Raw genomic sequence first — 16165 nt, 5'->3', positions numbered from 1 at the left:
TGGCCAATACTTGGAAATCTGAAAAGTGTTCAGAACTCCAATCTGATCAACATTTATTGGAATATCTAATATGACAACTCAAATATTATAGGACTTATTTTGTTATATTAATATTAAATTAATATTAAATATCACATTTTGGAAATTATTTTATATCAGCAAAAATTGCTAACCTAGTGGTTCATGTGAATGTATTTAGTGTTATTGAACTGTTCACTTAAAAATGGTAAGCTTTATGTTATGCGTATCTTTACCACAATTTAAAAAATAAATGCTAGGTCAAAACTTGAACACATCATCTTTATGGATCATTTCCTTACAATTTTTGTTGAGAATTGAGCCATAAGCAAAACAAGGCAAATACAGTAATAATTTTTTGGATTATTGCAGGCCACTAGGATGCAGTTTCATATTTTAGAATAGATATTATCCTATTGCATTCTGCTGATTAAAAAAAAAGATCCAGTGCATTCTCAAAATGCATAGCTTCCTATCTGAAGATAGCTTACTGATTAAAATATCAACTCAATATTCTGTTTAAAATTAGTTTTTATATTAGTTTCATAATCTGACATTTTCACAGTAAATATTCTTCAGTAGTCACAACATACGTCTTCAACTTTCATAATAATATTATTATAAATATTAAAAAGCACTCACTCTGTTTTAGGTGCTGTTCTAAGCCTTTTCCCACATTATCTCGTTTACTTTTCTTGGCAGTTACGAAGTAGAAGCTGACACTATTCCCAAATTACAAATGAGGAAACTGAGCAAAGACAATTATCTGAGGCCACACAATATGTAATAGAGCTGATGGTAGCTTTAATTGCCCTGCAATGGATAAATGAGGACTTTTGTGCAACCCCATTCACCCTAGGTTCAATGCTTTATTCTCTTTTTTTTAAAAGGAAGTCAACAAAAGTTGAACATCCTGATGCATTTTACGTTTTTTTCTACCAGTCAACCATGATTTCTTTTTTTTTTTGGATTCTGACAGGGCATTCTATTTGGACAAATCAAATTCACCACCAAACTCCACATCCAAAGCTGCCTATGTAGATAAGGTAAGAATAGATAATTATATTTATCACTGCCTTGTTATTCCTAGACCTTCCTTACTCAGCTTTTCTGCTCTTCTTGAGCAGCGGGTAATTGCAACATTTGTAGACTCCAGCTCTGTTACCTCCATAACAAAATAATTTTGGTTTAGACTGTACTTTCAAAGCTGTAACAACTGTGAGTTGCTTCCCATCTAAAAAAGGGTTTCTACTAAAACATGTTGAATTTTATGTTCTTCACTTTTTTTCTTCAGCTAATGAGGCCTCTCAATGCTTTGGATGAACTTTATCGACTGGTAGGCTCATTTATCAGATCAAAACGCACAGCTGCTTGTGCAAACACAGCCTGCAGCGCCTCTGGAGTTGGACTGCTGTCAGTTTCTTCTGAGCTGTGCGACAGGCTGGGAGCTTGCCACATCATCATGTGCAGCAGCGGAGTGCATCGGTACGTGAGCTTCCCTGCCTTGCTTGCATTTGTTAGTCCACGTGTTAGTTGGTGGTTCTTGTCTGCATATAGGCTGCGTGAAATCAAAACTGGAAACATCAAAAGGATGTGGATGCATTTGGAATAAAATTTTTGATGTTTTCTGGTTTTAGTACTTATATTTTTAGTGAATACTAATTTACACAAATGAATGCATGCCTACATTTATACCATGGTGACCCAGAATCTTATCCTTCTTGCATTTATATGAACCATATTTGTATTTTAGGTGCAAAAAATGTGCTTCCTTATTCACTGTAGGGATTTGCTTAGAAAGAGCTGAATTCAGAGAGCTCAGTGATACTCTTTTTCTCACTAGCTTGATAGACATTCCACTATTCAGTGCTTCCCATTCCTAGAGCACAGGTCCTATGGGCTCCCTGCTTCCCTGGGGATGCTGCTGCCTTCCTCCATTGGACAAAATCATTGATGGTCCAGGAGCTCACAAAATATGCTTGAGAAGACAAGGTAAAATCTTTGACAGGTTCTATTCAGGTGATTTGTCTTAGACAACTGTGCTCTGTCTGGGCAGCCAAGAAAGGTGTGTGAATTTAATGTAGTTTCATCAGACTTAGGCCTGAAATGAGAGTGGGTACCCCCAAGTCAAGTCCCTCTTCATAATCATCTCTCATATTCATGATGAAGTAAACCCTTATAGATGGAAAACAGGGCCAGAATTTTAGTCCTAATCTTAATCTGAGTAGGGAGCAAGTTTTCTCTCGCAAGACTTAGTTCTTAGTAGTGGGCCATTTAGATTTTGAATATGGTGTTTACTTATTTATTCAAATTTACTTGGTGCTTAATTGATGCCAAAGTTTTCAGATGGTGCTTCAGAGCCTGCTGTGTAACATCATAAAGTGGGGCATTCGTCTTGGAGACATAAGGCATGAAGAACGAACAGAAAATAGCTAACAAAAACATAATAATAATGGAATAAGATTAAAAACAATACACACACCAAAAAAACCCCAAACTATAAAAGATTCAAGTGGCCTAGAAAAGTTACAGCTGAAGAATGAATTCACAGGAACAATATGTCTTTGAGATGGTTAGATCTGGAAACTTTCCAAGGGGACGGTGATGTTTGAATGGGGGTTTGATGGATTGGGTTGTAGAAGTGGAAAGGGGAGAGGGGCCATTCAACCCTCTCATCTGTGAAATCCCTTTTGACTTGGTATGGCCATTCACTAGTTTTGAAGCCCCACACAGCACTGTCTTGCTTAAGAAATGTAACATGACTATTCCTCTGAAAGGGCCATTACATCCTTGTAATTGAAAAAATAGCCTGAAATTTTTCCCTTTTTTTTGGGGGGGGGGGTGGTTACTGAGGATTGAACTCAGGCGCACTTGACCACTGAACCACAGTCTAAGCCCTATTTTATATTTGATTTGAAGACAGGATCTCACTGAGTTGCTTAGCTCCTTGCTGTTGCTGAGGCTGGCTTTGAACTCAAGATCTTCCTGTCTTAGCCTCCTGAGCCACTAGAATTACAGGCATGTGCCACTGCACCCAGCTTCCCTTCATTTTAATTGCTGTGTACCTTGTGCACTATTGCAATCTTACCAAGAGCTTAATTGAAAATGTTATCTGCAACTGAATGGATCATATATTATTTTATAACCTTTTAGGAACAGAGAATTGATCTTGCCTCTGATAAATTCATGTTCATTCAGTCTGTTTCCATTCTTTCATTCATTCATTATTCATTCATATCATCAATGGCCATTGAGCATGAATTAGGTGCCAATGCTGATCTCTCGAGGTGCCAATGCTGATCTAGTGGCTGGGGTTACTATATTGAAAAAGTGAAGTCCTGACTTTCATATAGTGTGCATGGCATTGGGAGAAAATAGATGATAAATATGTGATATGGCAGGTGGATAAATACCCCAAAACACGGAATCAGAGTAGTCAAACGGTGACAAGATGGGAAGAGAGGTATAACTTCTGATAGGAGTGGGAGGATTTCATTAAGTGAAATGAAAAAGTGAGTTGTGCTCACATCTCAGAGAAGGAATTTTCCAGCCAAGGAGAGCAGCAGTGCAAACAGCCTACTGTATTCAGAGAACAGTAAGGAGTTCATAGTGGCATCACCTGGACTGTGTTCTTATCTCACCCTACTTTAAGGTCAGAGTTATCCTTAGATGCACCTGGTCAAATAGGAAGACACTTTCAACTTTAATCTCTGAAAATATACTCTTACCTCTGCATTAATTTATGAAAAGTTAATATGATTAAACCTTCCATTTAATGCTGGAGAACATGATCATATTGTGCAGATTACTCTCACAGATGTTCTATGACAATTTTAGAATTTGACAGGTGTAGTATAAGAAACATGTTAATGTTACACAACTGTTTAATATTGATATTCATTGATTGGCATGTTAGAATGTTAAGAAACATTGATTTTTAAAATAGTTTGACTTTATTCCTATTATTCAAAATAAATAGACCTTTTGTTAGTTAATTTCAGAAGATATTTACTAAGATGTAGGCCCTAATGCACCATAAAAGGTGCTGAACTTAAATCTATTTGAAAATTCTTTAATTTTCCTATTATGTAGAGTAAAATGGAACTTGAACATAATCTTTCATTTTTCAGTGAAGGCTTTGCTTAGATTTTTTTCAGAAGATAAAATTTGTGCTAATTTATATTGCAATTCAAAATCCCACAGAAGACTGTTCCTAAAATAATCCTTTAGTAGTGCTAATGCAGACAGCTGGAGAAGAACCCTGCAAGCAACATGAACCTCAGAGGTTAACCTCAGGTTCCAACTGAGGGGAGAGATTCACAGGGTTAATTAGTACAAACACTTCCAAAGTTGTCTTTATACTTTACTTTTAAAATTAAGATGAGAAATAATCAAAAGTATGATATTCACATTAGATTGTCAACTTTCTGCCTTTTCTGGTTTTACTGGGCAAATGAAGAGGACCAAAAATATTTTTTTAAAGAATTGAGTTATATTGCATATATTTGATATTAAAAGAAAGAATGTGGATTTCAGATTAAAAGGCAGATTTAATTATCATTAATGTCCAGATATTTTAATGTCAGCTTGGATCAAATGCCAGAGCTGTATAGAATAGCATATATAGAAACAGAATATAAAATTAGTAGGAATAGAATTCATGATGAACTATTAAAATAATCTCTTCATAGTACTTATCCTGGCTTCTCTCTCTGTTATGGTTTGGACTTGAAATGTGCCCCAAGGCTCATGTGTTGAAGGCTTGGTCAATGCATCAGTGTTCAGAAGTAGGGCTTTTAGGAATGATTGGATCATGAGGGCTCTGGCCTCATCAGTGGATTAGTCCATTGATAGCTGAATGGACTATCAAGAGGTAGTGGAAAATGTGGGACATGGTTCATGTCCAAGAAAGGCATTTCTTCTTTTCCCCTTTCTCTTCTCTGTCTCTCCTTCCTGGCTGCTATGAGCTGAGAAGCTTTTCTCCACCTCACCTTTCTGCTGAAATGTTCTGAGTCACCTCAGGCTCAAAAAAATGGAGCCAGTTGACCATGAACTGAAACTCTGAGCCAAAATAATTTTTTTTTTCTCCTCTGTTTTCCTTGGGTATTTGTCACAGCAATGAAAAGCTAACACAATTCCCTGAAATAATTCTTTACATACAGTACAAGTCAGCTGATCCAAGTCTCCTGTCCGTGCTCTCTTTAGCTGTTCATTTCCATTTAGGATCTCCATTGCTGTGGAATAGGGAAGAAGGATAGGAGTGATCTCTTTTTAATACCAGGGTTTTGCCTTTGAAGCAATATAAACACGATTAAAAGGTGATTCAGCAAATAGAAAAATTTTCAGAATTTTCTATTTTGATCTACCTTTTTTTTTCATTTTGCAGCCACTCACAGCTTCTCTATTAAATAATAACACATTTGAACATTGTCTTAGTAGTATAGTGTCTTAGACAGTTTGTGCTGCTATTACAAAACACCACAGACTGGGTAATTTTAAAGAATAGAAATTTATTTTTTACGTTTATGGAGGCTTGCAGTCCAGGATCATGCAGCAGGTTCAATATCTATCTGTTCAGGGCACCTGTCTCTGCTTCCAAGATGGCACTTTGAACACTGTATCTTCACATGGCAAGAGGTACAGAAGGGAAAAGAGGAGGAAGGCAACCTGCCTTTCTTTTCTTTCTTTTTATTTATTTTTTGTTTTATTTTGTTGTTGCAGGTTTTTGTTCTCTTATACTTGGGATTAAACCCAAGGATGCTTTACCACTGAGCTACTTCCCCAGCCCTTTTCTATTTTTGATTTTGAGACAAGGTCTTGCTAAGTTGCTTAGGGAATAACTAATTTGAGGCTAGCCTTGAACTTGTGATCCTTCTCCCTCAGTCTCCTGAGTTACTGGGATTACAATCATGTACCATTGTGTCTGGCTACCTTGCACTTATTTGATAAGAATGCTAGTCATCTTGAGAACTCAACCCTCATGACTTAATCACCTCCTAAAGGTCCTACCTCTTAATATTATTACATTGATGATTGTCTCAATATGTGAATTTTAGAGGACACATTCAAACTGTGGTTTAATAATTTGTTTTATGCTCATAGCAATTATATATGTCCCAGATGTGCATAATGTAGACTCTGAATGTGTCCCCCTAACTTAATCCTTAAAACAATGGCATGTGAAGTGGGGCTGAGTAAGAGGTAATTAATCATTACCTCTCTGATAATTCATGTCATTATCATGGGAGTGGATTGGTAATCACAACTATGTGTTGTTAGTGAATTAGGGCCCTTCTTGCTCTCTGCTTTCATGCTTTCTTGCCCATCTGCTACTCATCCTAGGATGATGCAGCAAGAAGGCTCTCTCCTTAGACTTAGATGCAGGCCTCTCAACCTTAGACTTCTCAGCTTCAACTATAAGAATGAAATCTGTTCTTTATGAATTACCCAGTCTTAGTATTCTGTTACAGCAGCACAAAAGGAACTAAGCCTGACTTTCTTGTTATCTATTTGGCAACATGACATTTCATCTAGTGGAAATACTAAAATTTACTAAACACTAAGTTCTGTGATTTATCTTCTTTCCCCATTGCACTTAACTCCTGCAGTGAAGCAACATTCTATATGTTGCTGGTCAAATGCCAGTTTATTTTCTTAGTAAAAGAAAACAAAAAATATCCTCCAGTTCAAATTTAAAATCAAAGAATTGAAAGCTCTTGGGTTAATGTATTGTTGGTTGGGCTCCCCCAAAAGATAACTAGTTTGGTAGATAGATAGCTCTGGAGCACTTTCACACTTTACCTTGTCTTCAGAGGGTATTAGAATCCATTTGTGTATTTTTTTTTTTTGCTAGATGGAAAATTATATTTCTGTAGTGTTTTAATTAGTATTTATTTATCAGTAAATGAAAGCACTTGATTTTTAAAAAAAAATTTCCTTGCTACAAAGACTTATGCTGTTCATTTTGTGTATATCCTGCTTTATTAACAAAGTTACTTTTTGCCAAATTGAACCTTGTTAAGGTATAGAATCAAATCATCACTCGGCTTTTCAAGTTCTTTTCTGTACCCATGCCAGTTATTTCTGGCAGGCAATCAAAAAGCTTGCTACAGGGAATTTCTAAATTTCCCTTTTATTTCTTACTGCAGTATCCTTCAGTTCAATGCAGCATTTTAATTTGTTTGGGTTCTTTATTCCCACCGTGCTTAATAGCCAACTGTTTTTGTTTTTTTTTTTAACCAGTATATATCAGTATACTGCAAATGTTACACAGCTCAAAGCCTGTGTCTTCCTGGGTAGAAAAACAAAGATATCATTTTTATTGTACACATTGGTTTCTGCGTCCTTAGCCAGACGGATCTAGTGAATAGAAATTTCCAAAGAAATACCCAAAAGAATACAGGATGTGTCAAAGAAATTTCTAGTGAGGGCAAGAAATCTTGGAACATAGTTTTTCTCTCTGAGGACTCATTCCAGAAAATTTTTGTTCTCATACTCTTTTTTTCTATTTTTAATGATGGGTTGTCAGTGGTATCTGAGCCTTGGTATGGCAGGTGGGTGATTTGAGTGCAGGTCTCATGTGGCCAACTAGCCTGTGATGTTTTTGAACCCAAACATTGGAGATCTGGATATATGAATTACCTTCATGTTTCTTGTGAGGTTTGATCCCTTCTAGGAAGCAAAGCTCTGCATTTTAACTAATATACCTTGAGTTCCATCATCTGAAGGGAGGTGGTTAGTGGCACCATCAGGAGGACCTCATTGTCTGTGGCTCATCAATACCCAGCTCCCATCACATGAAACTCTCCTGTGGATCGAGCCCCACATAGGTGTGATGAGAGAGTCTGTGGCAAGGCCAGCATGTCACTATTGTTAACATGCAATAATAGTGATCACCAGACAAGCTACTGCCTGTATAATCCAGTAGTTTTCTTTAATACACTGCAGAAGTTAGCTTTAATGTATGTAAAATTTGAAGAATCAAATTAAAAGGATACATTTCTAAAATGTCCTTATTGGTTGGTAATTTGGAAATTGAGCATTACAGAGGGGGGTTGAATTCCCAGGGTCATCCTCCCTGCCCGTTGCCCACTTGGAGAAGCTTGTGTTACCCATCATTTAACCATAGTGCAGGACCCCAAAGTATGATTGTGAGCATTTGTTAAAGAATTGAAAGCCAGGAGGTAAAATATAAAAACAACTAAAAGGAATTTCTACTACCAATGTTTTACAACCACATTGTACTTCCAATGTGGTTCTTGGAGTAGTGTTTATTTAACATGAAGATCAATATGAACTCTTGGTTCATATAAGCATTTACAAAAATCGTATTCAGGCAATATGAATTAATTGTTTTAAAAACCACTTTGAAATTCTAAATGACCCTTTCTTAGTAATATTTTATTCTGTCATTATCATGACATCTAAGGACAAATTGAAAAATAGTCCCACATTAGGTAATGGAGAGTGTCGTAAAAGTAGAGCATTCAAGGTAACCTGACTTAGGTAATCAGAGTCCCAATCAGGCAAACAGGGAAGCTGCATCTTTTCTACTGTGTGCAGATACGTTAAGAGGAGTAGGTTTACTCTGGGGATTTCCTTATGTAGGTTAGATTCTGTGTGGGGGCCAGAAAAATAATAAATTGCTTCCATAAGCAAATGAAGGTTTCAAATGTAGCCATTTATTTTTTGTGCAAAAATATTCTAAGAAATCCAGTAACAAGATTAGAGGAGATGCTGGAATTTTAAATCACTAGAAAGATGACTAACTAGAACCAAAGAAACATTCCTGCTAGCTCATGATTCAAGAATATTGTACATTATCAGTAAAAAGTAGTTCTAAAATTATGTTCTGATTTTTAGAATGAAGAAAATAAAGTACTGCAATATTGGGACTCTGAAAGACAAAATAGATCCAACTTATGATAGATAAGTAGCACTGTCTTTCATAAGTGTATGTCTAGTCTCATGACTTCTCACTAGAAGTAAATCCAGAATTCTGTGTTTTACTGAATTGTAAAATCAGCAAATAAATACCAAAATTTATGCTAATTAAGACAACCAAATAAATACAACAGGGATTTTTTGGTTAGAATAATAGGGAGAAATCAAACTTTTTAAACATGATAGCAGATAGTTTTTTTACCCTAAAAAAATTGCCATATTTTTCAAGGATTTCATTGTCTGACTGTCATATCTTTGCTTGATTGATGAATCTTGATAGATTAATATTGTAAGTTATTTAGAAAATTTTATTGTTTTCTTAAGTGTAATATAAACAAATTAATTAAGCAATATTTCTGAGAGTGATTATTATTGCAGGTCTCTAATTCTGACATCTAGGAATCTTGTGATGCTGGCCAAACAGGACTTACTTTCAGTACATATAAAACAAGAGTTTATATGTTATTACTTTCCATCATTAAAATAGGAAAAGTCTAGGTAAACATATCATGATATGTTAAGCATATTGTATAACTATAATATAACTAAGCATATCTCTATGACATTATTAGTTATATGTCACCTATATTTACCAAACCCAATTTTATTCTTTGAGAATATTAATAAAGTTTAAGTATTTATATTACTAAATTTGTAGTTAGCTATTTAACAGTGATAAATACAGAATCTAGTTTTTAAATGGCATGTTTCTTCAATATGTGTTATAAATAAACTGAAGTTATTGTTTTCCCTAAATGTGCAAAATGGATATTAAAAACAAAATAAAATTCCAGTCCCTCTTCTAGGTTATTATTCCTAAGGGCCTGAAAGCACCTCCATTACCCAGCCCAAAAGGAAACACACCTTAGTGTGCTTTGATAGAAAGGCACAGGGGCTGTGGAATGTTTTTGCCTTGCATTTGGTTTTTAAGCCTAGGTTTGAAGATATACGTGGAGAACTTTCAGAAGAATGTATTGAAAGTTGTAATAGAAAGTCCTATTATCTTTAATGAGAATTTCATGGCTAATTCCCTGTGCAGTGCTGAAAATGTGCCCCTTAAACTCGATTGCTTTTTTGCCTTAAGATAGATGGAGTGAGTGGAGTATTCAATTTAGCTCTGCTTCTGCCGCCAGGATCTCACTCCAGCTGTTACCCATCACTTTTGCATTCTGTTCAGTTCTTTTCCATGGGGCCTTTCTCTGCCTCCCATCTCTCTCCCCCCGCCACTCTCTCTCTTTAAATATTTTTAAATACATATTAACCCCTTGCCTTTTGGCTCTCAAGACTATAAAACATAGGAACCCAGTACAGTCTTGGGAAGATTTCATTGGGACTGTTTGATAAGAGTCAAAGAATTCATAATGCTGATAGCATCAACAGATATCCAGAGATTGTTCCTATAAATTATACTGAAAATTTGCCTGAGTGATTACTGGGTTTTGGCTTATAGCTACTACTGTACAGTCATTCAAATTTTCTTAAAGGGAGAGTGTAAATATTTAATGTTTTATTGTGTGTATGTGTAAGATATGATAATTCATTGATGAAACAAATAGACTGCTCTTTTACACACACACACACACACACACACACACAGTTTTTATTTGCTTTGGAAAAGTGCTTCTCAGTTACCGGGGAACAAGAACATAAGCACTGGGTTTTTGAAATCCCTGTTGACTTGTGGCAATTTTCTCAAGCTTTTCATTTGTCACCAAGGCATTGCTAAGGCTGAATAAGGTGGGAGAGATCAATAGGTCAGCAGCTGGCCTTTCCATATTAATTTTGCAGGGTTCTGCCCCTGGAGAATGACAACAGCCATTTGGGGATTGATGAGTGCCTAATATACTGCATTAGCCCCCAGGTGTACATTTCTGCTCAGTGCAAGGTTATAAAGGGAGCAGGGAAAATATAACTGTGCACCATGAAAGCTTTGGTTTCTTCAGTCAGGTGCTTCATCCTAGTTGTCAATAGACTTTCCACAATGGCACTCTGTGCAACCCATAGTTAAAAGTAATTAGAAGCTAGAATAAATGTGATCATTGCAGGATTGAACACCTTTGCACAGAACAGTGCATTTTGTATAGAAAAATGCAAATCTGTAGTGAAAAAGGAACACATTCTCCATTCCATTTATTTTTACTACTCGATCGCTTTACAATCGATATATTTAGTTAGCATGCATCAAAATACTTAGCATGCTGCAAATCTAGTTCCTTTTTAATCATGAACACATTTTAGAATGACACTTTAATTTGAGCTGCCTGAATTTGACTCTGCCAAAACAATGCATTTAAAATACAAATGCTGGGATCAAGATTGTGATTGTTGAATTATGGATGTAGGGAAGCAGGATTCTCTAAATGTATTCATCTACGTGATGCGAATTTGGTGTCCTGCAAAGAGCCCCGGATTTTGAATAAGAGAATGGTTTTTGAATCCTGCCATCTACTCCATGTTTATACAAGGAAGTTAGTGCCTCACCTGGTCTCTCAGAGATGTATGGGTGAAATGGGAATAAATGTTTTTTTTCACACAAAAATGGGATAAACATTCATTGAGCAGCGTGCATTGTATGTGGGTGCATCTCCTACAGGATTTAGCACTGGTGAGCACTCTGGTTGTTCAGTCTAAATATATGTTTTTGGCAGTGAACCCATCTTGCCATTGCAGAGTTAGAAATATGGAACACATCTAACTTTATTTTTTATTTTTGAGAACCTTGGGATTGAACCCAAAGCCTGGCACATGCCAGACTAGCACTCTACCACTGAGCTGCATTCCCCAGCCCACAAAAAGCATCTGCTTAAAATGAGTACATCATACTTACTAAAACAGAGGAAGCCCAGTAAGAATTATTACAAAATCACTCTTTAGGGTCACCATAGGATGAAAGGGAGGAAAATTAAAATACAAGAGTTTACTTTTCTGATTTATAAGAAATAGAATCCACAAAACCCCAGGCCCTGATATAGCTGTATTTAGAATCCTCCTTTGATAACTCATAGGAAATCATCAAAAAGCAGCAGAACAGCTCCTCTTGAATTCAAGGTTAGGACATTTTCTTTCCTAGGGTGAAAAACCAAGAGCATGTGTTAGAATAAAGACAGATATTTAGGACTTGAAAAGATTCAGGTGTTTTAGCATTTGTTTGTTCTTGTCTTTTAAGGCATATACATATAATAGCATTGGCACATATTAGGTAGGAATTCATGTAACCTTTTCAATATGTTGAATGTTTACTGAGTCCCAGGAAGTATTGTAGGATGTAAGGATGTGAGCAATACCCAGACTAGTTCAGACTGGTGGTGGTAGTGGTGGTGGTAGTGGTGGTATTAATAAAAAAATCACTGACTTGTTGAGAATATACTGCATGCTACATACTCTGTGCTAAGTAGTGAACATGAGTTATTTCAATGTGATCCTGGAAACAGCATCTGAGGTATATACTATTATTAAACTCAATTTTGTAGAGGAGAAAACATTATTGAAGAGTTTGAGTAACTTGCTCAGGGTCAGCTGTTAGCAATCCCAGTATCCTACACAGGATATTTCCTTCAGGAGGTTATACCAGCAGAAGCAAGAGATTGGTATGAGCAGCGCAGTTAAAGAGATTTGAGGGACTGTAACAATGTGAAATCAGTAAGTCTGAAGTGTACTGAAATAGATCCATTTACACACAGGACCACACACATTAATCTCTTGTAATGGATGAGTTTAATTCAGTAACTTGGGCATTTATAAAATTCCTTACTCAAGAGGTGAAACATAAATGGTTTATCAAAAAATGCTAGACAAAGCAATGGAAAGCAATCATTTTAATCCTGACCACACCCATTCTGGGAATGTTTTATAAAAATAGAAAGGCTGAGGTCACTTAAAATCCCTGTGCAGTGCACCTTTAATGAATTAAATAATTTCTGTGTCTCATTTCTCTTTTTTTTCTCAAGGCCAATGAATCTCTAACACATCTATTTCATACAGGTGCTTTTTTTTAGCTGAATAAAAAATAAAATGGGACCTCAGAAATAGCTAAATGCACTTCGAAACTGAGAAGAATCATTTAAATTTTTCCAATAGGTAGAAATGTATGTTTGGCTTGAAAACAAAAATCGTTGGAACTAATCTGCCTTATACTTCCCAGGACAGAAGTTTAGATGGTGTCCTGGGATGAGTAAAATCAATTGTGATTCCCTTGCCTCTGTCATGAGAAGCATCTGTGTTTCAAAGAGTGGTGTCTAAGAGCAGGGAGAGCTGTGGACATCCAGCTTATTACATCCCCATCCTTTTCCTGATGTTGAAATAGGTAGTCATCATTCTTCTCCAAAATTTGAATGCTGCTCAGGTAGCATCAACTGAGTAAAGTATCACAGAGAACCACAGTTGATTAGATTCCTAATAACTTGTTCACAATACTCACTTGAACAAAGATAATTAAAGGACTTTTAATTAAACGAGAAATAAAGAAGATTCTCAGAGTGGGGAAACAATTTCATGTTCTAAAGTCTGGATCTATAAGATTCTAAATATAAAACTAATAGCTATATAAAGACATAATTCATGTGAAGGATATTATCAAAATGATGAGTTTCTCAGGCTGTCCTTCTACATAGGCTCTGCAGGGTGTGCCCTAAGGGAATATTCTCCCTCTCATTTCTGTCACTGAAAAGCAGCACTCTAGTTCTAAAGGGTAGTGGAAATGAGGCAGCACATGTGAAAGTACAGAGCCAAAACTCCAAATCAGCTTGTGAGTAATGAGGGAATCTTACATCAGGGCAGAACTCACTGATTGCAAATGTTTATTTATATTGCCAAGTACAAAATCAAATTAACCTATTTATTGGTGCAAGGGGCGAATTTGGGTTTCTTGATTAACCAGTTTTTCTCGATTGTTAGGGGCCCTTTGTGTCTAGTGCATTTCCGTAGTCAGAACTACATGATCCCTTCAACTCAGAAAACCCTTACATGTGCCTTTTAGACTTTGAATATGTGTAGTTTATCAAATATCATATTTTTTATTATTAATAATTATTTTCAGCACTGGGGATTGAACCCAGGGCCCCCAAATGCCATGTTTTTCTAACAGTAGGTTAGTCTGCTAATACTAAATAGATGCCAAAAATATCACATTTATCCAAGTGATTCAATTATATCATTAATGCTCAAAATAGTTAAATTGCTGCTCAGGTAATTTTTGAATTATCAATACATATCTGTAAACACAGTGATTGCAATAGACTCTTTTTAAAGAATAATTTTTAGACCGGCAAGGTAGAGGGAACTGTGACCACGCACAGAGCAGGCCCAGCGGCCTGCTGAGGGGCAGAGCCGCCCCCCACCCCTCGCGCCTGCCAGGTAGGGGAACTGTGATCATGGACAGAGCAGGCCCAGCGGCCTGCTGAGGGGCAGAGCCACCCCCCACCCCACGCCCCTGCCAGGTGACCACCGACAGAAAAGGCCCAGTGGCCCGCGGTGGGACAGAGCTTCCAATCACTCCTGCAAGGTAGGCAGGCCTGCGACCCACCTGCAGAAGAGGAGCAGCGGCCTGCTGAGAGGCAGATCCGCCCCCTCCCCCTGCACCGGCAAGGTAGAGGGAACTGTGACCACGCACAGAGCAGGCCCAGCGGCCTGCTGAGGGGCAGAGCCGCCCCCCACCCCTCGCGCCTGCCAGGTAGGGGAACTGTGACCACGGACAGAAAAGGCCCAGTGGCCCGCGGCGGGACAGAGCTTCCAATCACTCCTGCAAGGTAGGCGGGCCTGCGACCCACCTGCAGAAGAGGAGCAGCGACCTGCTGAGAGGCAGAGCCGCCCCCTCCCCCTGCACCTGCAAGGTAGAAGGAACTGTGACCACGCACAGAGCAGGCCCAGCGGCCTGCTGAGGGGCAGAGCCACCCACCACCCCCCGCCCCTGCCAGGTGACCACCGACAGAAAAGGCCCAGTGGCCCGCGGCGGGACAGAGCTTCCAATCACTCCTGCAAGGTAGGCGGGCCTGCGACCCACTGGCAGAGGAGGAGCAGCGACCTGCTGAGAGGCAGAGTCGCCCCCTCCCCCTGCGCCGGCAAGGTAGAGGGAACTGTGACCACGCACAGAGCAGGCCCAGCGGCCTGCTGAGGGGCAGAGCCACCCCCCACCCCCGCGCCTGCCAGGTAGGGAACTGTGACCACCGACAGAAAAGGCCGAGTGGCCCGCGGCAGGACAGAGCTTCCAATCACTCCTGCAAGGTAGGCGGGCCTGCGACCCACCTGCAGAAGAGGAGCAGCGACCTGCTGAGAGGCAGAGCCGCCCCCTCCCCCTGCACCTGCAAGGTAGAAGGAACTGTGACCACGCACAGAGCAGGCCCAGCGGCCTGCTGAGGGGCAGAGCCACCCACCACCCCCCGCCCCTGCCAGGTGACCACCGACAGAAAAGGCCCAGTGGCCCGCGGCGGGACAGAGCTTCCAATCACTCCTGCAAGGTAGGCGGGCCTGCGACCCACTGGCAGAAGAGGAGCAGCGGCCTGCTGAGAGGCAGAGCCGCCCCCTCCCCCTGCACCGGCAAGGTAGAGGGAACTGTGACCACGCACAGAGCAGGCCCAGCGGCCTGCTGAGGGGCAGAGCCACCCCCCACCCCCCGCGCCTGCCAGGTAGGTGGAACTGTGACCACCGACAGAAAAAGGCCGAGTGGCCCGCGGCAGGACAGAGCTTCCAATCACTCCTGCAAGGTAGGCGGGCCTGCGACCCACTGGCAGAAGAGGAGCAGCGGCCTGCTGGGAGGCAGAGCCGCCCCCTCCCCCTGCACCGGCAAGGTAGAGGGAACTGTGACCACGCACAGAGCAGGCCCAGGGGCCTGCTGGGGGGCAGAGCCGCCCCCCACCCCCCGCGCCTGCCAGGTAGGTGGAACTGTGACCACCATCAGAACAGGCCAGACCTGCAACCGAGAGACAGAACAGGCCCAGTGGCCTGAGGAAGGGTAGAGCCGCCCCCCCTCCCCCCCGCACCTGCAAGGTAGGCGGACCTGCGACCCACTGGCAGTACAGCCCCAGAGGCCTGCAGAGGGGCAGTGCCGCTGCCTGCACCTGCAAAGTAGACAGAACTGTGACCACCCACAGAAGAAGCCTAGCGGCCCGCAGTGGGACAGAGCCGCCGCCCGCGCCTGCGAGGGAGACTTTGCAACTATACAAGACCAATATAAATATATAGGGGGAAAATTCAATAACACAACAGTTTC

The 16165-nt window shown here is 39.8% G+C and overlaps 1 protein-coding gene across 1 annotated transcript in view; it reads left to right on the top strand.

Moving 5' to 3' along the window:
- Prex2 (phosphatidylinositol-3,4,5-trisphosphate dependent Rac exchange factor 2) overlaps positions 1–16165 on the top strand; it is a 298856-nt gene that overhangs the window by 251810 nt on the left and 30881 nt on the right. Inside the window, exons 36-37 of the mRNA XM_046428586.2 lie at positions 998–1064; positions 1313–1503. Coding sequence (XP_046284542.1) covers positions 998–1064; positions 1313–1503 — 258 coding nt within the window. The remainder of the gene's footprint in view (positions 1–997; positions 1065–1312; positions 1504–16165) is intronic.

Source organism: Marmota monax, unplaced genomic scaffold (genome assembly GCF_021218885.2).
Source record: "Marmota monax isolate L192 unplaced genomic scaffold, Marmota_monax_Labrador192_F-V1.1 WCK01_AAM20220418_F8-fsc00044, whole genome shotgun sequence".
NCBI lineage: Eukaryota > Metazoa > Chordata > Mammalia > Rodentia > Sciuridae > Marmota > Marmota monax.
This window is presented reverse-complemented; position numbering and strand designations above follow the sequence as displayed.